Source organism: Crocodylus porosus, unplaced genomic scaffold, assembly GCF_001723895.1.
Source record: "Crocodylus porosus isolate Cpor-Errol unplaced genomic scaffold, CroPor_comp1, whole genome shotgun sequence".
Lineage (NCBI taxonomy): Eukaryota > Metazoa > Chordata > Crocodylia > Crocodylidae > Crocodylus > Crocodylus porosus.
The window spans coordinates 142417489-142441226 of record NW_017728931.1 but is presented as its reverse complement, the minus strand read 5'-3'; the positions used below and the strand labels follow the sequence as shown (position 1 = coordinate 142441226).

The following is a 23738-nucleotide window of genomic DNA, read 5'->3' as shown; positions in this document are numbered from 1 at the left end:
GGATGATACTGCTGCAACATCCGATCAGGAAGCAACAGCGCAGGGGGCTGGGATGAGCAGGGCTGTTTCCGTCTCGCTCACCATTGAAGATGTAGGCCGCGTTCAGGGCTAGCTGCCTCTGCTGCAGCACGTTCAGGTAGAACGTGGCTCGGTCACGGACCTCGTCATCGCTGTCCATCATGCACCTGCCCAGGGAACGAGAAGGGTCAAGAAGGGAAACTGGACTAGACGTGGCAAAAGTAGCCTACTCTGTCCTGATGGAATGGCACATTTCACACAACACTATATGCCAGTGCTACATGCAACATCATATGCTAATACAGTAATTCACTCTGCTCTCTTGTACACATGGTGTCTTCTGTGTTAAATATACAGAGGTCACTAGAAGTTTCCATATGCAAGCACGACCTAACGCAGAACCACGGAGATCAGTTGGAGAGGCACCGTATCAAAGCGCCACATCATCAACCTGGGATTGGGTTCCATTAAAGTATATGCCAGCACCTCACACATCGCCATCAGGGATCCCAGCAGACACCCCCCAGTGTAGGTGCTGAGTACGAGGGCTTGAGGATCCTGGCCCCCCTTGGGAAGAGGGCAGGGTGACCACTCATCCTTAATTGGGCAGGACAGTCCTGAAAGGGCAACATCAAGTCCTAGTCCCAGCTGCAGGACTCTGGGACAGCATTTGTCCTGGATTCCCAGCGTTGTGAATGGAGCTGAATTTTCCATTCACTGTGAAAAACCATGGGAAATGGCAGGTTTCCCCTTGTTGGCTGGCACAGTCCTAGCCTGCAAGGGGCTGCGGGGTGCAGGGGGTACCACATGCACATGCACACAGCTGGGAATACAGCCCCAGGCCACAGTGGAAAGCAGGTCCCCCAGCTGCCTGCAGGTAAGTCTACTGGGGGGAGGGGAGGGCAGGGTATATTGAGGCCCCCCCATGGTATGGGAGGGAGTGGGGCTGGGGAAGCTGCCCAGCCAGGGTGGTGCATGAGGCCCAGGTGGGGAGCAGGACAGATGGGGAGCAGGTGGCTCATCCAGGGGGCTAAGAGTGGCGGGGAGGAAGGGGTGGGTGGCTCCCTGCTGCAGCACACACTCTTGGGGGCAAGGAAGGGGCATGTTCCCCCCTAATCTATGTGTGGGGCAGGGGCAGATGCAGGCTGTCCACTAAACTAGGGGCTCCCTATGCTGCTGCCCATTCCCCAGGAGCCCCACGCCAGCCATGCCACCTGGCAAGGCACCCCAGTGGGGGGTACAACTATGTGCTGCCACCCCCACTGCTACTGGGCAGGCAGGGAGGCACTTTGCCATGGTGGCGCAGCTGGCACGGAGCTCCTGTGGGGAGCCCCTAGCTTGCAGCAGGTAGTGTGCATCCAACCCCGCCGTGCTCCACCCATGCCGCAGGGAGCGAAAGGGGCATCATTTTAGGCCCCTCCCTGCAAAATAAAAAAAAGTCAACGCCTATGCCCCCTGGGCACCACACAGCTCCTGGGGTTTCTCAAGTAGTTTTATTCTCAGGCGCGTGAACCCAACCACAGGGAACAGGAAAGGAACCGTTATGTCAACACATCAGTGCAGCCACCTGCTCGGGGTTTGGGACCGAGTGGGCGACACTTAGTGCTATACAGACAAGCTCCTTCTCAGCCCACCAGTCTTGCAGCTCATGCCACGTCAAACTCTTCCGTCTTCCCTAGGGACAAAACGCAGCACTGGTCTAAAATGCAGAGCCAGGCTACCCAAGTGAAGGGGGGCAGCACCCAGCTGGAACGGATTGCACAGGGAAGATGGAGGAAGCTGAATAGCTGTCCTTGGATGAGCATGGAGCTGGGAGCTAGGAGAAACTGGCTTCCAACCCCAACCGCCAGCCCCGACTTGACCTTGGGAGTTACTTCATCTGTGAGTGAAATGGGGCCAATGCTTCCATGCCAAATCATAGTCACAGAGACAGGACCTCCAGTGGTCACCTAGTTCAGCCCCCTGCCTGAGGCAGGATCAGCCCTAGCCAAACCATCCTATATAAATCCATCGTCTAACCTCTTCCTAAAATGACTATCAACTTTGACACAAGACATCCCAAACAAACCTGCCACAGGTAAAGCAGGGGAACCATAGCAACCAATGTCCTGCTTCTGTAAAACACTGTTAACAGAGGCTCAAGAGATCCCAGGGAAAGGCCAGGACTCCACTACAGAGGAAGGCAACCCTGCCCCCGCCATCCGTATCAATCTGACCATGGAGTAAATTTCCTTCCTGACCTCAAACATGGTGATCGGTCTGACCCAGAGGGGAACGGCAAGACCCTCCAGCTGGGACCCGGTTTTGGTCCCAGCAGAAGCATTGGTACAGCCCAGTCCCCAGCCTGGGCTCCAGCCAGCACCCAATGCCTCAGAGGAAGGCTGAAAAACACCCTGACACATAGCAGAAAGGGAGGTGCGGGAGCAACCAGCAAAGCCTGGAAACATGGGAAATACCCAAGGTAGAACACGCACCGCTACACAAGATCATCCCTGACCAGTGGCTGCCCACCCTCTCCTTGAACCCCTCCAGTACACTTTCCCTACATAGCCTGTTCCTAGGGAAGCGCAAGTAAGTAATCGCTCGGGAAGCACAAGGGATATGCTGCCATCGCTGTTTGAAGGACCAGACCCCACATGCCCTTCCTCACGTCACAGGATGTGGAAGTGACCGAACAGGCGACACCTCCCCCATGTGCGGCATTCAGAACTCAACATCTTCAGCGGCTCCCCAGCGCAGTGAAGGGAGAGCGCTGCTACTGGCCCCAGCACCTGCTCAGTGCATGGTCCTGCTGTGGGAAGAGCCTGCCTGCAGGTGGGTTCAATACGGCCTCACTGAGCCTACAGGTGTCAAAGGACACAGCATGAGGCGGGATCCCCACAGACTCGCATCGTGCCAGGGAGCAGGGTACTCACGGGGGGCTTTCCCCAGCTCACCTCTGCAGAAGCACCAGGATGCTGGGAAGGAGGCTCTCGTTTTGGGCCCCAAACTTTGCCAGGGCACTCACGGCAGCTGCAGAAGAAAGCAGAGGGATAGAAGAGGGGTTAATGCCCTTCATGCAGAGGCAGCGCAGCACCGTGCACTACTGCCCCAAGGCAGTTTGCCTCCCCCATCACCAGCTCTCATGGCAGCAAATATTCTTCTCTCCTTGCTTTTCCTTGTCCTTCCCTCTCAAGCACAAGGTTTGTGCCACCCACCTGACTGTCCCAGGAGCCTTTGGCCCAGCTGATACCTCTCTCAGCCCTTCTCTGGTACAACAGGCTCTGCCCGTGAGCTGTCCCATCCCATGAGCATGCCTCAGTCCTGCTCCTAATCCACAGCACACTCTGCCTCGGTCCCTCTGGCCCCAGCTGTCATGTGTGCTGTACACACACCCATTATCAAAACAAGCTCCTTTTCCACAGAAGCCCACACCATTCATCATTGTTTGCCTGGCCCGAACAATAGCCGGGGACATTGATACTGGGCTCAGTAACACTATAGCCAAGCTGACAAACCTAATTCCACTTCAGTGCCAGCTCATGCTCTGCAAATACAAAGGGGAAGATTTAACTCCCGACTTAAGTACACTTTCAGATCCCCAAGCAGAGAAGCTGTGGTTAGGTTACTAGGGTGAAGTTTCCACCCTGCTGCACCTCTGGCTCCATGCTTCAGGGCTAAAGAAATAGCACCTGGAAGAGAAAGGTTTGCTATAGTATGAACTGGTTGGGGCTACTTCCCCTTTCTGATACACCAGCTCCTCTGCTGGCCTGGGGCAAGGTGATATCGGGCAGTATATATCTGATAGAGACCACCGGTGTCAGGTAGGTAACAGTGACTTCAGGCAGTTGGCCTTCAACTCCCTGCAGGGGGGTTGCAAAGAGGATGAAGCTGGGCTATTCTCAGTGGGGGCAGATGACAGAGCGAGGAGCAATGGGCTCAATTTGCAACAAGGGAAGTTTAGGTTGGATATTAGGAAAAACTCTCACTAGGAGGGTGGTGAAGCACTGGAACAGGTTACCTGGAGAGGTGGTGGCATCTCCATCCTTGGAAGTTTTTAAAGGTCCAGATTGACAAAGCCTTGGCTGGGATGATGTAGCTGGAGGTGGTCCTGCTTAGAGCAGACTAGATGCGACCTCCTGATGAGGTCCCTTCAGCCCTCATTTTCTATGATATGGGCAGCAGGAGATACCTGCACCCTGACTTGAGCTTGGACTGGGGGGAAGGCTAAATGCACATTTTCAAAGCAGATCCATCCAGGAAAGGAGTGTGGCAGGTTTCTGAGGACAGCTAGAATGTAAGAACTGCCACTGACTGGGTCAGACCAAGGCCCATCTTGCCCAGTCTCTCGTGTCACACGGGCAGAGAGCGGAGGCTGAAAGGGAGCGTGAGCTGGGTCTGACTAGGTTTGTTTTTCCCTATTCTTCTCTTCCTTGCAGCCTCCAGCATTTAAGGTCTAGGAAGTTCTGATTCAGAGGCCGTGCCCCTCACTCCCATGCTCAATAGCTACTGAAGCCCCTTTTCTCCAAGAATATGTCCAATCTCCTTTTTGAATCTGGCTAAACTCTTGGCTTCCACCACACCTGGCAGCAATGAGTCCCACACTCATTACACACAGTGTGAAAAAGAACTTTCTTGTATTAAACTCGTTATTTACTAGTTTCATTTTGTGAGCCCTAGTTCTTGTATTCAGAGACAAGCTGATAATAAATCTCTACCGACTTTTTTGCCACTGCATTTCATAAACCCTTGTCCTCCATCAAGTGTCTCTTTTCTAAACTGAGCAGGCCTGGCCTCATTAGTCTCTCCCACGATGGAAGCCCCTCCATAGCACTAATCATCCTTGCTGACCTTCTCTGGACCTTCTCCAGTTCTTCCAAGGGAGTTTTAAGAAGAAATGCTTTCCCCTTGAAACAGGACATCTTCATGCCCCAGGCAGCTCAGCATACCACACCTGCACTGCAGGGACATGGAGTTGTATTCCCTCCTTACTCCTTCCCATCACTCAACCTCCAATATCATGGCTCGTCAGGAGCACACCAGAAACTAGCAGCTACTTGCTGCATGTGTGATCAGGCCTCTCTAGAGAGCGTGTATCCAGAGTTCACGCTAATAAGAGTCCATAACCATGCCCCGATTAGATACAGGAAGAGACAGCCATGAGCTGTACCTTCTCCCCCTCCCCTCCAGCTCAGAGCTCAATAGCTTCCTTTGTACTGGACACCCATCACGCCCATGATGCAGCAGCTCACCTGCCCGCACAGCCTCATTCTCCAGCACCACCCGGTTGAAGATGAAGCGGATGTATTTGGATGGAGCCGGGGTCCTGGGACCTTCCTTGCCCAGCAGGTGCAGGATCTTGGTGGCCAGGACAGTGTGCTCACAGTCCTCGATGAACTCGCACAGGTGAGCCAAGCCTGACTCCTTGCTTTCAGGGTTCTCCTCAATGATGCTGATGATGCAGTCCACGATGGCACGCTTGTACTCAAAGCCACCCTGGCGGGAGAGGGGAGCAGCAGCGAGAATGCTCAGCCTGCAGGCGCTGCTCAGAACACAGCGCTGTGTTGGGCAAGAAGGAGTACTCGGTTGCCCTCATCCCATGAACAGCCTCATTCAATTGAGGAAACCAAGCTGTTCACTGATACCTAGAATCATGCGGTGGCACCGACCCTCCAGCCCTGCACACTGGATCTGATAGTGGACTAGTGTCCTAGTGCCCAGAGCCTTGTCATCCAGCCTGCAGGACTCCCCAGGGGTCCAGAAATTTGGCAGGAGGGGAACAGCAATTAATGCTGCTACTGCTCCCCTGCTGCCAAATTTTCAGGCCTATGGGGACACATGAGGGCTGGATGACAGGGCTCTGTAGCTGGATCTGGCCCATGGACCAGAAGTGAGTGACCATTGGCTTCATGGTTCCATCCCTATGCCCTGAGGCCATTACAGGATGGGGGATGGACTGGCTGACCCACAAGGTCCCTTCCAGTCCAATTCTAGGACTACTCATGATAATGCATCTGCCCAGGCTGGTGGCTGATGCATCAAGCAAGGTCTGATGTTCTGAAACGGACCCCAGTCACATTTCAGATGGAGCAGAGGATTCCCCTCCCCGCCATCCCAGCTAGTGGCTGGAGAGACCTACATCGTCTCTGAGCATGTTGGAGAGGAAAGTCATCATCACGCTGTGTTTCCGGGGGTACTTCTGGCAGAGAGCGCTGATGGCTTGCACTACCACCACCTGCAAGAGAGTAGAAAAGGCAGGCATCAACTTCTCTGTGAAACTTCTCACAGCTGCTGCTCTTCAAGGTGGCAGAGGGGGAACCAAAAAAACCTAGGTGTGGGCAATTCCAGAGGTGGCACTCCAACCCATTACTGAGACTGTGTGCCAGCTGGGCATAGGACGATGTTCAGGAGAAGCAAGTCAAAGGCCTCCCAGAGCGTCACAATGGCTAGGGGAAGGGAGGATTTCCCCAAGAGCCAGACCCAGTTTGAGGCCAGTAAGTGCCCTCTGCTGTTCCACATGGCTTTGGCACTTGGCCCTTCCTGTCTCAAAAGCATGATGTAGGTTTAACATGCACTGGTAGAGAGATGCCAGGCTGCATCTCAAGTGACTGATGGAGAAGCAATTCTTTTAGCATGTCGTACAGCGCTTGTTAGGGGATACATTTACCTGCGACATTAATGGGAGCAAATTCTGCAGCTCCCTGCCTCAGTCTGGGGCCCTGCTGAAGCGGACCATATTTACTCAATTCCAAGATGAGGTACCCCTCCCCTCCATGGGGGAAGAGCCCCTTGCCTTGGAATAGAGTACAAGACAGCTGGTGGCTGGGGGTGGGGGTAGACACCTGCTGCAGTTCCAGCTCTAGGCCCAACCCTAGGTCAGAGCTCTAATAGTAGCTGCTGCTTGCCCCCCTGCCACTTCTCTCCTGTAGTCTCCCCCAGCTCCCCCTTGCACTGCTTGTTCACCCTCCCCCCTGGGTTGCCTTTGCTCTAACAGCACACTGAATGGCCTCATGGCAGTGATGGCAGCTCCCTGCTGCTGCTACCAGACTGGGCTGGGGCTGTGCTCTGTGCCCCAGGCTGCAGCTGCGATGGAGCCTGCCAGCCCCAGAGCTTAGAGACCATTTTAATTAGATCCCAAAGTGCTGCAAGATCCACCTTACCGTGGATACTGTCAGATCATCCCAAAACCACCCTCCCTCCTGCAAGACCCTTTAACCTGGTGCTGACACTTCTCAGTACAGCACCCGTGTTGAGAGTAGGCAGAGGGCTTCTGATCCCATCTGAGCTTCTAGGGAAACAAGAAGCTGCAGATAAGGAGGACCTGCCTCTCTCAAAACAGCAGGTGGCTTCACTGGACATGAAAACATCCTTGGATCTCTGGAGGATTTCAAAACTATGCTCTGTCCTTGCAAGTGGCAGGACACTCACAGTGCCCTTGTCCTCCTGTGGCACGTTAGAGGGTGTTTATGATGCTTCAGATATTGGGTTGTTCCCGGAGTTTAAGAATAAATTAGACAGAGTCATCTGTGATGGTTTACCTAGGGACAGACCTGCCTTGAGCAAGGGGTTGGACTAGACGAGATCCCTTCCAACCCTACTTTTCTAGGATTCTGTCGCTGAAAAAGTTCTCTCTGCCATTGGCAAAGCTTCATCAAGGCAAGGAGAGGAGGAAAGGCTGCAATCAGAAAGGGCTGAAGCATCCAGTACTGCACCTTAAACTCATCCGATATTTCTGACACAAAGGAGGAGATCTGTTTCATAAGCCTGTCCACGCTGCTCTCACTCCCTGTTTTCAGGAGGGTGGTGATGGCCAGGGTGGCGATGCTGCGGTTGGAGTCAGTGATCAGGTTTTCCAGGTCCAGGTTGCAGGCTGTTACTGCAGACGGGTGCTTCATGGCCACCTGGAGAAGAAGTCAGTAATATGAAAGCAGCAGTATAAGTGGTATGGACTTCAAAGCCTGCGACAGCAGCAGAGGTCAAAACGTTCAGGGTCTCCCATAGTGGCCAAGTACTTGTGGAATGAATGATGGGTATTGACAGCTTAGTCATCAATAGAAAGCGAAACGGAGACCCCCTTGCATCATCAAAAGCCTCATGATTGTTATCTCCTGGAATAATGCCCTCAGCTATAAAGAGCAGATGGTCAGAGCTGGTAATGCCAGCAGCAGCAGGAGATACAATCACATGCCCTAGGCCAGCTAAGTTGGTAGGAAGGATTTGTTTGCGCTGCCAGTTGCAATACTGTTCCATGTATTATATTTCTAAGTCCCTGCAGTTTGCACATGTGAAATCATAGCAGGTTGCTCTCACTTATCCAAACACTTCCAGCTTATACCCAAATCTAGAGACTGCTAAATTGCTACGGATGAGAAACCAATGCTTTATGTCACTAACATTTCAGAACTGCTACTTTCTTATGGTATGTGGTACTGCGTTACAGCCACAGCAGGGATCCAATTAGAAGGCATTAGGAGTCCACGGTTCAGAACTGAGCAGAGATTACTCTGCTTATAGGAGAGATTTCTGCTGTAGCCAAAACCTATACAGGGGAAGGCAGGTCCTCTAGCAGGGCTGGGTATGGTCTTATGATTGCTGAATTTTACAATCACAGAAGTGAAACCCTTCCTTCGTTACACAGTGAACCATCCTGTGATAAAGTCTGGCTCACAGATTGTAGAAGGGTCCTCACAAAATCATCGGGTCCAGCCCCTCAGCACTAGGCAGGAAAGACAATTGGGGTCAGCTGGGCTCTTTGCACACTGAAATTTATGCTGGAAATATCTGGAGAAGAGGTCTCAGAAACACTCACCTTGTTAAGGGTCCTTACAGCTGCATATCTCAAGACGGGCTTGGGTGAACTACAGAAGAGCTGTAGCACTAAAAATAAAGCATTTGGAGAAGTGATTCATGACATGCTTTTACAAAGCATGGTGGATTTGAAACATTTGGATTCAGATCTGTTAACATCCCCACCATGCGCTCATTCTTAACAAGCTCGAAGACTTCCATTTTGTTCTCCATGACCAGAACACACCAGTGTAAGGGCAGCAAAGAATTACTTCATCTGACACAATAGGTATTGGATGATGCCAGGAAAACTGCAGCACTCCAGTACTTGAATTGAAACTGAAACACCCAGGGGCTATATACCACAAGCCAGTCCTACCTACAGCAAGTTCAAGAAAAGAGAGGTCTCAAATGGGCAGGATGAATGGGAGAGAGGTTGGTAAGCAATCTGCCCACATAGGCTGCCTTTGCTATTAGGGCATTTCAAGGTTGCAGTCAAATGTGTTATTTTTTGAGGAGCTTCTGGCCTAATTTCTGCCACACATTAAGACAACCTGGCTGTGTCCTGATGAGCACAGAGGTGCGGATGTAGTGCTGCAGACCCCCTCCCCTTTTTTTTTTTTTTTTATTGACCCCAGGAGATCCTAGGGTCAAAAAATCCAGGTAAAAAAAAAAAAGTGGGGTGGCACACATGGGAATAGTGTGCATCACCCAAAAACAGTCTGGCCAGGTGGAATCATACTCTGGCTGCTGGTCAGGCTTCCTGCTGTGGCTGCAGCCCTGGGAAATCCCTAGGACTCCAGGTAAGGCTGCTGGAGCCAGCACAGTTGCTGGCTCCAGCCTCCCCCACCCCACTCGGGGTAGGTAACCTGCTGTGTGCCAGAGCATGTGTGGCACAGGTGTTCCCTGGGGACAAGCAGCAGCAGCACAAGGCACACCTGGTGCCACTGGTACTTGTCCCCGGGGAAACAAACATCTGCGCTCATCTGGACATGCCCCCTGTATTCAAATGTGGCTCAAATACTCCTTCTGTAACCAGCCTCTGTCACCTCCAAGAAAAGCAAGAGTAGAATTCAGTTTTTAGGCTGCCCTTCGAGCAACTGGAACTGACCCTTCTCAAGCAGGCAGCAAGTAACATATGAACAGCTACCTCTGCTTAAATTACAGGTGATCTAGCAACCCCGGTATGGGAATGTCTGAAGTATTGATTACACTGTGCTTACTCCAGCTGTATCTCAGTTCTTATCTGACCAGTAACAAAAATTTAAGGAACCTATTCAGACTTTAACTTAATAATGCTTTCAGGTCAGGTTTTGCATCTACAGGAGTTTTGCCAGACACTTCAAAGGGTGAACAAGGAGTCCCCGTATTACCTGGACTATTGCAGGGCCATGTCAGTGTCATAGGAACGACACGGGAGCTTTAAGCTGGTCTGAAGGTGTGATCTTACTTTAAGCGTAACTTTACAATTATAAATCACCAAACAATCCGCAATTTGCCCCCAGCCAAGACAATGGATGAAATGGATCAAATGAACCGTGTTAGTTGGCAGCGTGGCAAACCCAATTCATGCTCAACTGACCTGAAACAGCAGGAGCCAGCTCCCTTGCTGTGCAGTTTGGGAGATGGATGATGGCAGAGGCCGCTTCATAAATGACCATCTCATGTTTATTTCGCAGGCAACTCTCAATGAAGTCAAACAAAGGGCTCTCATGCCTGCCAGCAACACAAAGACATACAGAGGTTTCTCATGGGAACCTAATTTCCCAGCAACGTGAAACAGTTACAAACAAGTGCCATGGTAACGTTGGGGCAGGCCTGAGTTTTATTTGCAGTCGAGTCATATTAATGTGCTGACACTGGCATGATACAGCTCAACACTTTCAAATTACCATTCATCCCAACCAAATGTAGGGTGAATCCCTTTCCCCAACAACATGGCATCACAGAGTTCTAGGAGCAGGTACATTCATCTCTCAGCTTGTCTGACCACTTATTTGATCTCTGGCAACTCAAAAGGGAAACACCTTGGGGAGGTGTTTCCAGCGATAGAGGAACCTTAGAGCTAAAGATCGTAAGTAACACAGCCTTATTCCACTAGGATGAGAAACCAGAGTTGGAAAGAAACAGTGGGCCAGCCAGTCTGTCTCTGCCCAAGCAGATTCTTACTATGTCTTGTTAATGCTTTGCTGAATCCAGTTTCAAGCATCCCAACTAGACTGTTGGTGAAGTGGAGAAAACACACACTCACTCACTCACTCACTCACTCACTCACTCACTCACTCACTCACTCCTGCTAGGACTAAAACCCAGAGGTTCTTGCTTAGAGGGTCCTGGTCTTGTGCTCTGGAGTACATTTGAGATCAGGAAGGAATTTCATTTCATGGTCACATTGAAACAGACTGTGAGGTTTTGCCTTCCTCTGTGAAGTCCTCTTCTTTAGAGCTCTCAAATGCATTTTAACAATGCTTGCAGCAGTGGGACATAGATAACACCCTCGTACCCCTGATTTCCCTGTGGCAGGTTAGGGTGTTCCTTGTGTTTTGGGTCAATGTCTTGTGCAACAGGTTGTTTGGGCAGCTTCAGGACTAGGTTAGACAAGGACTTGTATGGGATAGTTTGGGTAGGGGTGATCTTGCCTTGGGCAGGAAAAGGCCTAGATGACCTCCAGAGGTCCCTTCCAACCCTATTTTCCTATGATCACAGCTCACACTCCCTGCAAAAACCCTATACTGTTTTTCTAGTCTTTTTATTCCAAGAATTTTTATGAGGGCGAGCCTCCCCTTAGTTAGGTAACATGAAAAGAACAGTATATAGTTTGACCAAGCAACACACACAGCCAAGTAGCTTACCCCACTTCAGACTCCTTCAGGAGGCGACTGGCAATTCGGATGAGCATGCAGTAGGCAAACTGGGATTTCAGCCCCGATTTGGTGAATTTGTTCAGCATCTTGGAAACTGCAAGGCGGTCATTTTTCCTGAGGTGGTAAAGCAGCCCCAAGGCATGATACTAGGAAAACAGAGGGGAAATGCAATACTCGCACATGGACAACTGGAAAAAGACTGTATCCACGGCACCTTAGGAAGGATTGGGCGCCAACATGCTTGCTGAGCACTGTCTGTAAGCAGATTGGGTATTTCTAAACAAAAGCATCACTTCATCTTCAAATGAAATCAAATTCCTCGCAAGCAATTACATCTACAATTCCAACAAAGCTACGTGAGGCAGCCAGGAAAAGGTGTCCTCTCCCCTCGCCCACATGGAAGGAAGTCAGAAGCAGACATAAGTGATGCATAGAAACTTGCAGAGAAAAATGTTCCCCTGGCAACAGGATCGACATCTGGAACACTGTGTATGTCAATTTATAATGTGTATTAATGAACAATTGGCCCTGCAAACCATCCTTGAGGCAGCTAAACAAAGTCCCCGCATTAGTGTGATGCTGAAGAGAGAACATATTCCTGTACTTGCCAGTTATTAGAGGTGCACTGATACATCGGGCCACATTGTAGCAACACTGATAAAAGGAAAATTGACATGATCGGCAATCAGCTTTTTTTGGCTGATGTGGCCGATAACATTGCTGATAAATGCCACGTGTGTGCAGCCAGCCTGGCAGCTCAGACAGCAGCGTCTGGCTGGGGAAGGGGCAGAGGAAAGGAAGAGGCATTGGGGGGAGCACAGATGGAGGTCCCCAAGGTGAGGGAGGGAGTAGGGCTGGGGTAGGCGCTGCTCACCGGGGCAGGGTGGCGGACAGAGCCACGAGCAGTTTGTCTGGGGAGGTGTGCAGAGGGGGGAGCTACCGCCACTGCATGTGTCCCTGGGGGAGGCACGGGGGGGCGTGCAGCTCCCAAATCTGTGCGCAGGGCAAGGGTGGGGAGCCACTGTGCGCTTAAGGCCAGGGGTGGCACTGGGCCAAGTGGCCGCGGTGCTGGAGCGCGCTATGGGCCTCGATCTGTCCTCCCCTATGCCCCTCTCCTTCCCCCGCCCCAGACTCACCAGCCGGATGCTGCTCTCCAAACTGCTGGGTTGCATAAATTGGCAAATGGATTGGTATTAGTCAAGATGCCTCATTAGTAATTGTCCAGTATCGGCCCAGAAACATATTTAAAAATCAGTGGACCCCTACCAGTTATCACCCACAGCACTTCTTACAGTGGATCAATATATGGTATAGCTAAACACCACAACAAGAACTGCACTTGACAAGTCACAAAACCATTATAGGTTGGGGTTCAAGTAAGGATCCAGCCAACCTTTGTCAGTTAAAATATGCTTAGACCTTCAACATTTGTTTGGAACTAGCCCTCTGGGACCTCTTGTTGCAAGGCCAAACTGGGAAGACCCCAAAACAATAAGTTTTACTTGGAAAAAAAACAAGCAAACAAAAAATATAATCAAGAGACTTAGGGATTTTTCTGGGCTGATAAAATAGAAACAATTCTCAAGTAGTTTCAGATTTAAAGTCCTCCAGCACAGACAAGCCATGAACTCAGCAAAAGGACTGTAGCTCCTCGAAGTGAGGAAGGGAACAAAAGGGCATTAAACACAAAGAGTCCAGGTACATGGCAAGAGGAATCTGGGCCTCTGAATTTGGAGACACCCATTTTCCACAATTTGCTCAAAATCCTGTTTTTGGTTTTGTTTTTTTTACAGCCAAAAAGGAGAGAGCAAGTTGAAAATCTGCCCTTAAAAAAATTCCCTAGTCTGAATGGCAAGCCAGACCCTATCTGCTAAATGCAACTGGACTAACCGATGTCATGAGTTTTATTAAGTGCAGTCAGTCACTGACAACTACTTGAAGAACCTTTTCAGCTACCGGCTGGGATGAGTTACAGTTAACAAACAGAGCTCTGATCCTGTAATGTGTGCATCACTGGGGTCTGCCTGCCCATATCACACCAAGCCTGAGGTGTAAGGGCAGAAGGGCAGTGTTGACAGTTACTTACTCAGACCTATATTAAGCTCAGTAGTCACCTAAATGCAAAAATACAGACTCCACAAGCTTACGAAAAGGGTCCTAGGAAACCAGCACAGTATAAGCTTCAGGACTCTGCTACATACCTGCACCATGATGTTGTCGCTAGATGCAGCCTCCTGGGCTTCATTGATCCACCGTTTGACTACATCGTAACTGATCTTCATCATGTGCTAGGAGCAGAAGCCAAGAATGAACAGGACAAGCAAAGCCACAACTCTGACTTTTACTGAGACTCGTTTAACGATTAAATCATTTCCTAAATGGTTTAATTAAAAATAGCTACCCCAAGTCATTTAAATCATGGGCTCTACTTCCTGCCAACAGGACACATGGTGTTGAGAATGCCTTTTATACATTTGTACACTGCAATCTGTTACCCTGGACTCCACTACACAAATCAACTCAGAATTTGGGGCTTCTGTCAATACTGGCCAGAAAAAAGGCAATTTCATGTTCTCACCTCCAAGGACCCACAACACAGGCCTACCCATTGGGGCATCATCGCCTGTTCCTCCCCATCCCTTTGCTCAACCAAAAAGGGCAGCATCCTTGTCTCACGTGCCCCCTTCCCCCGCATCTCCAACATTAGGACACAATGCCATCACCCCCTCCTCCATCCTTGACACCCACCCAACACTAATCCGTGCCAGACACCTTCACTGTCCCAACACTGCTTGCAAGGGAAAGGGAGCATAGAAAAAACATTAACAACTATCATCTTCTTTTGTATGGCTGACTTGAGGCAACAATTATAAGTCCAGTTTAAGGTTAGTTAACCAGTCTGATTGATGCCCTTGAGGAAAAGGAATGCATCTCTACAATGTCACCATCAAATCTGTATAGAGGGCAGAGTGTTGTTATGTGGTCTAGAGTTTGATCAGGATTGCCACAGTCACATTTTGCAGGACTCCTAATACATCATTAACAACTACAAGGGGCATCAAGGGGGATTTAGTCTCGGCCTGCTGGCTCACCAGTGCAAACAGTCTCCGAACTAGTTCCCACATACAGTTTGAAGCATATTTTTGGTACTTAAGAGAATAATGGTTTAGATATAGGCGGGGTATGGGGCACCCCCAATGCAAAGAAGAATCAATACTCCAAATTAAGATGCACACAAGATGAATGAGCAATTGAGTATTGGGATGGATAAGACTGAACTGAAAGTTGAGGAAAAGCTGTGCTAAGGAAGGGGCTGGAGAAGAGGGAGGTTGCTTGGGGCATGGGACATGGAAAATGGGCAGAGGCAAAGTTCTGAGTGTGAGGAGACAGGACTGAGAAAGGAGAGAAGGGGTGTGAGGAGAGGTACAACAGCCAGAACGCAGGCAAGGCCAAGCTACCTATAAACCATGAAACCTTTCCCAGACGTCTGCCATAAGCAGTGCAACCAGAGTAATATAAATCCACTTCTCCACTTACTAGGGAAGACACCAAGGCAGAACTGGACACACCGGGGACTTTATCCACAATGGCTTGCTTCATGTATCTGTCGATGGCTTGCAACATTGTGCCCTACAAAAGGAAATGAACAGTTGCCTACAGCTCTGCTTCTGAAGGGAGTGAAAACAATCCACTCAACACAACGTCAAAGAGAAATGATGATTTACAATGGAGTTTGTCAATATATACACAACAGTACCGGGAGGAAACCAAGCATGTATTGAGAACAACACTTTCCCGCTGCTTCGCTGGCATTAAATCCTCACAGCATGTGCCCCAGGGAGGTACTTGGAAGTGAACATCCTGATCAATGCTGTAGTGTAGGGCAGGGCGGGAGTGAGAATTATAGCTCATGCCTAATCCCATGCCCAGTGTATTACACGTGATTCCTCTGATGGTAGAGATTCAAAGGGTTGGAAAGACCTAGAGGGTCATCTCGTCCAGCCCCTGCATAGATACCAGATGCACAGTATCTCAGTGCATCTGGCAGAGGTCTGAAGGTCAGAGCTTACCTAGGAGTGTTTAATGCCAGCAAATACTCAGACAGATGCCAGTCCAACCTCTTTAGGGGGAAGACTGGTAGGGTACAGGTCAGGCTGAATAAGCCCTGCTTAAATACTCTCTCTCTCTCAAGAACCACCTCTCAGCAACTGAGAGACAGGACATGAGCTGGACAGGCCTGCGAGCTAGTTCAGTCAGAGGTTTTCAAGAAAACATCCAAGGCAGGAGATTCCACAGCTTCTCCAAGCAGCTTGTCTATAAAACAGCAGGGTTCAAAGCAGCGGCTTATTTTTCCTCCAGTGCAGGACAGATGCCCCTTGGGTGATGGAGGCACCTGATCTCATCACAGGTGTGTTCTGTACTTACATCCGTGATTCTACACAGGGCTCTAATGGCTGGGCCTCGGTATACGTCTTCCTTCCCAGTCATGTCTTTGGTCAAACTAGAACAATTTAAAACATACGTATTAAATGTTACATATTATCATCATGTAAGCCATCACTTGGTTATCATCACGCAACTGGTGGCAAGAGGGCATTTTTCTAACTGCTAGTCATTTAAACATTTTTAGCATTTGGCTCGATCAGCAATATCTAACCAACATGAAAAGATTCCAACCAAAATAAAAAACAAATCCTAAGGTGTGCATGTGAGGGGTGGAGGGAATACAAGTGTCTGTGCTAGAATACTTCTGTTTCTCACCCCCACTCCCCAGCATGGATTTTTGCTTCTAAGAAGTAGCATTTCTGCTTCTTTGGTAGCTTAAAAAATATAGTTTCTAGGTTTACTAATGAAAACGCAGTTTCTTTCCAAATGCTAGTCACACATGGCATTTCAGATGTCAAGATCTCTCTGGAGTCTGCCCCTTATATCACACAGGTTCTGCAGCCAGAACTTGACCGTTTTGTGGATGAAGCAAGTCAGATGCAAGCTTGGCTCATTCCCTTCCAAGCCACAACAGCTTTGCAGGGCATACATTTGTTTTGTTCAGCAATGGGACACAGCTAAGACTTGTCCATACAAAAGACGACAGTTTAGCAAGCCAGGATTCCAGGCATGACTCAATGGTGTTTCACTTACTTAAACCAGATGTGAGGCTGCACTTAGTTTCATGTCCCTTACTATCCATTTTACACGTCAGGGAGCCAGTCTCACGGAAAACAGTAGCTGAAGTAACTGTACACATTTCAGAACCTTGAAGATCAAGGTTTTCCATAGCTCTTATACCTGCTGGTGACAATAATGACGTCTTCGGAGATATTGGCCATCTCTTTGATTGTAAGGTAGCACATCCTTCTTAAGGTTTGCTGTGGAAATGTATTACAAAAAAGCATTAAGACATGTCAACATTGAAATGCCAGTTACTTCTACTTACAATAACCTGGTCGTAGCAGTAGGAGTGATGAAATTTACTGTAATGATTTGACAGAGACAGAGACAGTCAAAATGCTAATGTTAGCAGGCTGAAGTGTAATATGCAGGATGCAGTTTAATTACATGTGCCAATGTAGGAGAAAAGGGTGAACAACAGAAAGGACACTGGCAAGCCAAGGAAGGCTAGGGAGACTCAAGAAAGCACAAAGCAAGTAAGACCAGGTTCTCTGGGTCAATCCGATATCTTCTATTAGACCAACTAAAATAGTTGGACAAATTCTTCTTTGCAAGCTTTTGTGTTTTTACCCAAAAGCTTGAAAATTGACCCAAAGAACCTTGTCTGCATATCTCCTTAGACCAACATAGCTATGACAAATACCCAAAAAAGCAAGTAAGGAGGTTTTGCATATCTGGAATGACAAGGTAAGTCTGCGTGGAAGTTTGGGTGAGTTCTGACCAATCTCTAGAATTCAAAAGATGAGGCAATGAGAAATCATTCTAGGGGGATAAAATGGAGCAAGACAGAGAGGTTCTTTGCTAGTGGAGCTGACCTGCTGGAGCCAGCCAGCAAGGGACAGCTAGGATCTCCCTCACTAACCCAGCTGTACCTATTTGGATCAAATGCTGGCCACTGTAATTACTGTGTGGATGTGCTCACTGCTAAGTACGGTAACACTGCTAGCTAATACGTAGTTCACATTTTCCTATAGTATTTTAGTACGCCTATTTAAAATAACCGTATAACCACTACCGGCCTTTGGATTTAATAAAGGCATTTAGCCAAATTACTCACTCAGTCATTTGAATTGCAACAGTAGTGTGGCAGGCTGGCTGGAGCGACTCCAACCCACGGGCCCTAGGATTGATACTTCTGTTCTAAACCCTTTATTTTTAGTTTTTCCTATCAAGGGAATTCTAGGAGACTTAACTTATAAGGAACAACTTTCTTTCCTTTTTAGGGTGGTAAGGAATTTATAAGTCATTTCCAAATGGAAGACATGTATAAAACAATACCTGCCTCACAAAACAGAATCTGGTTGTTACTATTTGTGAAGTGGAAGGCAGGGCACAATGGCACTTTAGAGACTAACTCATTCAGAAATGCGTAAGTTTTTATTAGCAACAGCCTACTTTGTAAGTTATTAGTTAGTAATTAGTATCCTTCAGCACGCCGGGGAGCCACTATGGCAAAAACCATAGCTGCCAGAGCTCACGATGTAGCTGGCGGTATGTAAACAGGAAACATTTTATGCTGAATCACCAGACTTACATCATTGGACTGAAATAATCTGGTCATTGCAAAGAAGGCTTCTGTTGCTTCGGTGGTTCCAAAGTGCTCACCCTAAGGAGAACATACAAATAGCAGAAGTCAGAGACCAATCAGTGTCACCAGCCAGTAATTCCTTGGTGGTTTTTATCATTAGTTTGTTTTTCCTTTTTCTGGTCTATAATAGTATCCCCTTAGATGCCTGAAATTGCTGGTCTCAAACCTTTTTCTTCCTTACAACTTTTTCCATCTGGGAAACACTCCCTCCATAACTTTTTGCTTTTGCAGAGCACCAGCTGACATAATTACATTGTTCATTTGCCTTATTTCAACATGAGCTCATCATCCTTCACACCAGAAAAAAATACTAGGAACAGAGCTTATTAATTACCCTGGGCTCCCTCTGCTCACTTTACAGCAGCAGTGACTATGAGCTTCGGTTTATGTGTGGCAACAAAGGGGATTCTCTTAGGATCTCTTCAAAGGGAAAAGGCTCTAATTAAGACAGAGCAGTGCAGAGCTTGTAATCCCTGCTGGTCTTGCCTTTGTATTAAACACTGCCCAACTCAGTCCACATTTCATGCATGCCTGGTTATGTGGATTCCTCAGCTCATTACAGTTTCTTTGTATTGTCTCCTTTTCCCCACATTAACCAAGACAGACATGTCACCCAACTATGTGCCAATTCATACTCTCTCCAGACCAGTTACTTCCGCAGCACAAACAAGATTGTTTTTAGCTATCAAAGTGCCTGTATGCAGCTCCCAGGAGCCTTTCATAACATGTCTGAGAAGCTTCAGAGCACAGGCACCCAGTATGTGGGGACCCAAAAGGGCTGTCAGGGCCCAAATCTGAGGAAAGGAGAAAAATGTGGGAAGCTATAGGTTTCTTGCTGCAGGCTGGAAGAGGAGCAAGGGTGATCAGATGCCAGTGGGCACCACATGCATGTGGCAACCAAGCAGCAGTGGAGAGCAGCTCCCTCCAAATAAGTTTAAAGTTTAAAGGGGTGGGGAGAGGGGGCACAGGCAATGTGTGTGTGGAGGGGAGAAGGGGGTGTGGGGAGGGGTCAAGGCAAAACGGTGGAGAGAGGGGGAGGAAGACATGCGTCCCTTAAGATTTCTGTGCCCACATTTCTTCCTTTCTGTAACTGATAGCAACTCGCCTGGAGCTGACAGCAGAAAGTACAAGTGGTTCTGATCTCCTGAAAATACTTCTTTCACTCAAACTCAACCATGACTACGCACTTAGGAGGAAATGATCACACTTACCTGGTTCAATAAGTAAAGGATCTTGGTAAGTATGTGCAGACATCGTCGTGGATTTATGGGGGTCTCATTAAAAAGACGAGCCTGCAAACACAGCAGAAACAATGGTATTACTGCATGGCAACACAATGGCAATTAACACTTAGAAATCAGAGTGATGCATTCTCACTGAGGCAGTCAATTTATTAAGGATTCTGGCTAAATGCCATGCTCCTGAAAACAACATAGCAAACATAGAACCATAATATAAACTGAAACAAAAGTAACAAAAATACAAATATAACAATAAAATAGGACCAACCATTACAAAAATGTTGTTCATGCTCCTAAAATTACCATAATCAAATACAAATAAATCAAATCATAAACCTATAAAAATGTTGTGCATACACAGTCTCAAAGGGCCATAGGATCATTAATGGCGAAAGACAGATCTTTGTCTTCTAGGGTCCCAACTGCAAAGTCACCGTGTTATAAACTACATGGGCCCCAAATTATACACCCCAGAATGCTAAGCTGATGATATATCAATTTAGCCATTGGCCACATGAATGCCAGATATTTCAAACTTGTTGCTTAGTCCAGCATTTCTCAACCTGTAGGTCACGACCCAAAAGTGGGTTGCTAGAATAAATGAAAGGGTCATGAACAAACTTAAAAAATGGATCAACAAGTTTAAAAGGAGAAAAACAACATGGGAAACCATAGCTTTTCCCTTGCAGCCTGGCAGAGCTCCAGCCTGTAAGGGATTGCTTGGGGCCCCCATTACCCACACACCTTCCACCCCTGACCTACACACTGGGAGCCTGAGGATGGGGGGCAATGGGTGAGGAGTGAGGGGCACTGGGTCGGGACTGGCCACTGATGTTTACAAATGGGTCCTGGTATAAAACAGGTCAAGAACCACTGTCTTAGGCCATTAGAGCATCCTGTCCCATGCCAGAGGAAATGACACTACACCTTCTCTTCATACCTCTTGTAGGACAGAGCTCTTCTCCAAGTGCTGGAAAGGATTGGAGCTGCTACCTGCAGAACGAAATAAATCGCTGATAGTTATTCTGGATCTAGGTCCCACTGGCTAGAAGCAAGGGGGCTGAACTCCAAAGATGTTAACTCTTAACCTTTACAAACCACCTCACTGCGAATCGGGCAAAAAGGTGTCACATGGCCCCTACTTTAACATTGCTCGGTGGCTCCGTGAGAGGGGGGTTGGATATTCACTCGGAGATGCATCCAAGCCAGTTGCTAGAGCCCCATGGCCAATGCTCTAGAGAAAAAGACAACGGACTTGCAACCCAGCCCGCTACCTGGCAAAGCCATCATCAACCTTGAGTGAAACTGCTTGCTGCTTTTCTTCCCACCTGCTTGTGATGCTTCATACATCACCAAAAGGAGAATGCTTCAAGATGGCACTGCTTACTTGAAACATTCGCATACTGGTCAGGATATAGAGCCATCATATTCATATGTCCCCAGAATCAACTCTTGTCACGCTGTCTGCTACAAATCACAATATAATTGCTAATGCTAGCCAGCTTTAGTCAAACTTTCACAGAAGACTTTCCAGGAAGTCCTGTCATTAGAAAAGGTAGAAGTTACATAACAGAGTAGCGCATCCCTATGAAATGTTACCAGGTATCTACAGTCCAGGAGGCAAACACTTACCCACACTACTGTTGGCAAAGTTACACCACCTCTGCTAAGCTTCTGCCACCATCCAGCCTATGCAGACACACCTGTGCCTTTGGCTGTAGTCCCTTTGGCATCTGGTGCCCTGTTCTCAAGTCCCACTTCCTGCTGTGGCCTCACAGCTGCTGAGCGGAGCCACACAGTGCTGTAGACATGTTTGGACACCTATGTCATCTGCCAGCTGGTGGTCTGTCAGCTGCCAAGACATCTGCCAGCAGAGACAGGGATGTGGAAAGGAGGCCTAAATCAGTCAGCCACAGGTAGGTATGGCAGATTGGAAGAGACCTTCCACTAGCAAAGCCCAAGGGGGGCAACCTATTTGGCCCCCCTGCATCTCCAATTTCAGGAAAAGTAAAGGAACTTGGATTTCTACCATGGTATCAGATCTGGACCCTTCTTTGAGGCTCTGTATCAGCCTCTGGTACCCAATAAGTTTATAACTTCAAACCTTTCTATTTGTTAAGAGAGAGAAAGGTTTTCTATTGGCTCTTTCCATGCCAGATCCTCCTAGTTCCTGCAAAAAAGGGACAGGGGCTCTATTAATTCATCCCTCTTACCCATGAGACATTATATTTTGAATTCTCTTTCATGGATTGTAGAGAAGCAAGGCTGAGAGCGACCTCCAGAGGTCATCTAGCCCAACCCCCTGCCTGAGGCAGGATCAATCCTATCCAAACCACCCTAGACAAATCCATGCTCCAAACTCTTAGGGAAACTAGTCCATCCTGATACAAGACAAGACATACCACTCTAATCTGCCACAAGTGAAGCCGGGGGACCACAGTAGCCAATGTCCTGCTGCTACAAGGGTTGTTAAAGCAGATCTCACTGCTCCCTGCCCAGGAAGACAAACACACCCACAGTCTGTTCCTGTCCGACCATGGGTTAAAGTTTCTTCCTCACTCCCGATATGGTATCCATCTGTCCCTGAGCGGAGGGACCAGACCGCCTAGGAAGGAATCTCTGGTTTGGTCCTAGCAGGAGCACTGGCACGGCCCAGTCAAAATCCCCAGCCCTAGCTGCCACCAACATCCCATGACTCTGAGAAAGGCTTTAAAAAAACAAAAACCAAAATTCCTGACACTTGTAGCAGCAGGAAGGGAAAAAATCCCCTCCCAGCCCAATGCAGCAACCAGCAAAGCCAAAAAGCCTGGGAAACACCCCCAGGAAAACACAGGCATAGCTATGCTAGACCACCCCAATCAACTTCCGCTTGTGGACTCTCTGTCACTGGAGGTGTTCAATTTCTCTGGGTATCTACTCCACGCTGTGTCCTATCACCAATCCCAGTTCCCGTTTCCCAGCGTCTCCAGCAGCAACATGACATTAATCAGAGCCACCAGTTTCACTGCTCTGCAAAGGATTTGTCACAGCAGAAACAAAACTAGCTAAGTCATTAAAAGTTACCTAAAAAGCTACGCTCTGCTGCTGCTTGGCAAAGCGCCGAGGAGAACCACCAAAATCGCTGCCCCTGCGCTTGTAGGCAAGGAAATAATGTTTACAGCCTCCCAGCGGCATCTTAGCCACCTTCGCAACTGCAGTTAGGTGATTTACTGAATGAAGACTGAAATCCAGAGGGAAATAATGGCTCATCCACCCCACACCCGCCCAGGAGGGAATTCAAGTCAACTGTCCAAACCTTGACTAAACTGTTAAACCTTAACCAGTGGATGCTGCCACGGTCTGCACGCAAACAGCGAGCACAAGTTAGACGGGGCGTTTTTGAGCCCGATAGCGAGCAGCGCACTGGAGATCAGATGAGGCAATGTGAGCAAGCTCCAGGTATTTTCTGTCCTTGGCGGCATGGAGGCTGCCAACAAGACAGTGCGCAAGCGCTGGCTGCGGATTGAAGGTTATGTTTACTCCATGGACACTTGGCCAGTCAGAAAGGAGGAAGAGCTGTGCATGGGGTGAGAGGAGGCCAACTGTAGGGCATCTGATGCACTGTCACGTCATGGCCGATCAATGAGTTTTGACACGGCAGCTCCTCCAGTCAAAATACTAGACGTGTCCATGCGCTGCAGGTTACTCGCTGAAGTCTCGGGGCTTCCCACATGCACTAGGTGTGAATGACATGGTGTGCCTGTAAAAGGATCCCGACGCACCTCGGGGGGGGGGGGGGGGGGAAATCGCCTGGCTGAGAATCACTGCTTTAGCCCCGCAGACACCATGTGGCCCCATATCACCTGGTTCGCTCTGGCCCCACTGACACTGTGCGGTCACTTAATCGCCCGGTTGAGAATCACTGCTCTAGCCCCACTGACATGATACATCCCCATATCGCCCCATTGAGAATCACTGCTCTAGCCCCACTGACACCAGACAGCCCTGTTTTACCCCATTGAGAATCACTGCTCTAGCCCCACTGACATCAGACAGCCCTGTATCACCCCCTTGAGAATCACTGCTCTAGCCCCACTGACATCAGACAGCCCT

At 48.7% G+C, this 23738-nt stretch overlaps 1 protein-coding gene across 2 annotated transcripts in view; it reads right to left on the bottom strand.

The window, feature by feature from the left end:
• The window catches only part of COPG2 (coatomer protein complex subunit gamma 2), a 31109-nt gene that overhangs the window by 6693 nt on the left and 678 nt on the right, over positions 1-23738 (bottom strand). Inside the window, exons 2-16 of one of the 2 annotated variants that reach the window (XM_019543803.1) lie at positions 20587-20639; positions 19617-19697; positions 18352-18423; positions 16935-17014; positions 16074-16149; positions 15186-15278; positions 13850-13936; positions 11637-11794; positions 10367-10500; positions 8807-8874; positions 7710-7898; positions 6137-6232; positions 5250-5556; positions 2955-3030; positions 82-185 (exon numbers count right to left, since the gene is read on the bottom strand). In XM_019543803.1, coding sequence (XP_019399348.1) covers positions 82-185; positions 2955-3030; positions 5250-5556; positions 6137-6232; positions 7710-7898; positions 8807-8874; positions 10367-10500; positions 11637-11794; positions 13850-13936; positions 15186-15278; positions 16074-16149; positions 16935-17014; positions 18352-18423; positions 19617-19697; positions 20587-20639 — 1674 coding nt within the window. The remainder of the gene's footprint in view (positions 1-81; positions 186-2954; positions 3031-5249; positions 5557-6136; positions 6233-7709; positions 7899-8806; positions 8875-10366; positions 10501-11636; positions 11795-13849; positions 13937-15185; positions 15279-16073; positions 16150-16934; positions 17015-18351; positions 18424-19616; positions 19698-20586; positions 20640-23738) is intronic. The other variant, XM_019543804.1, reaches the window with a different exon arrangement.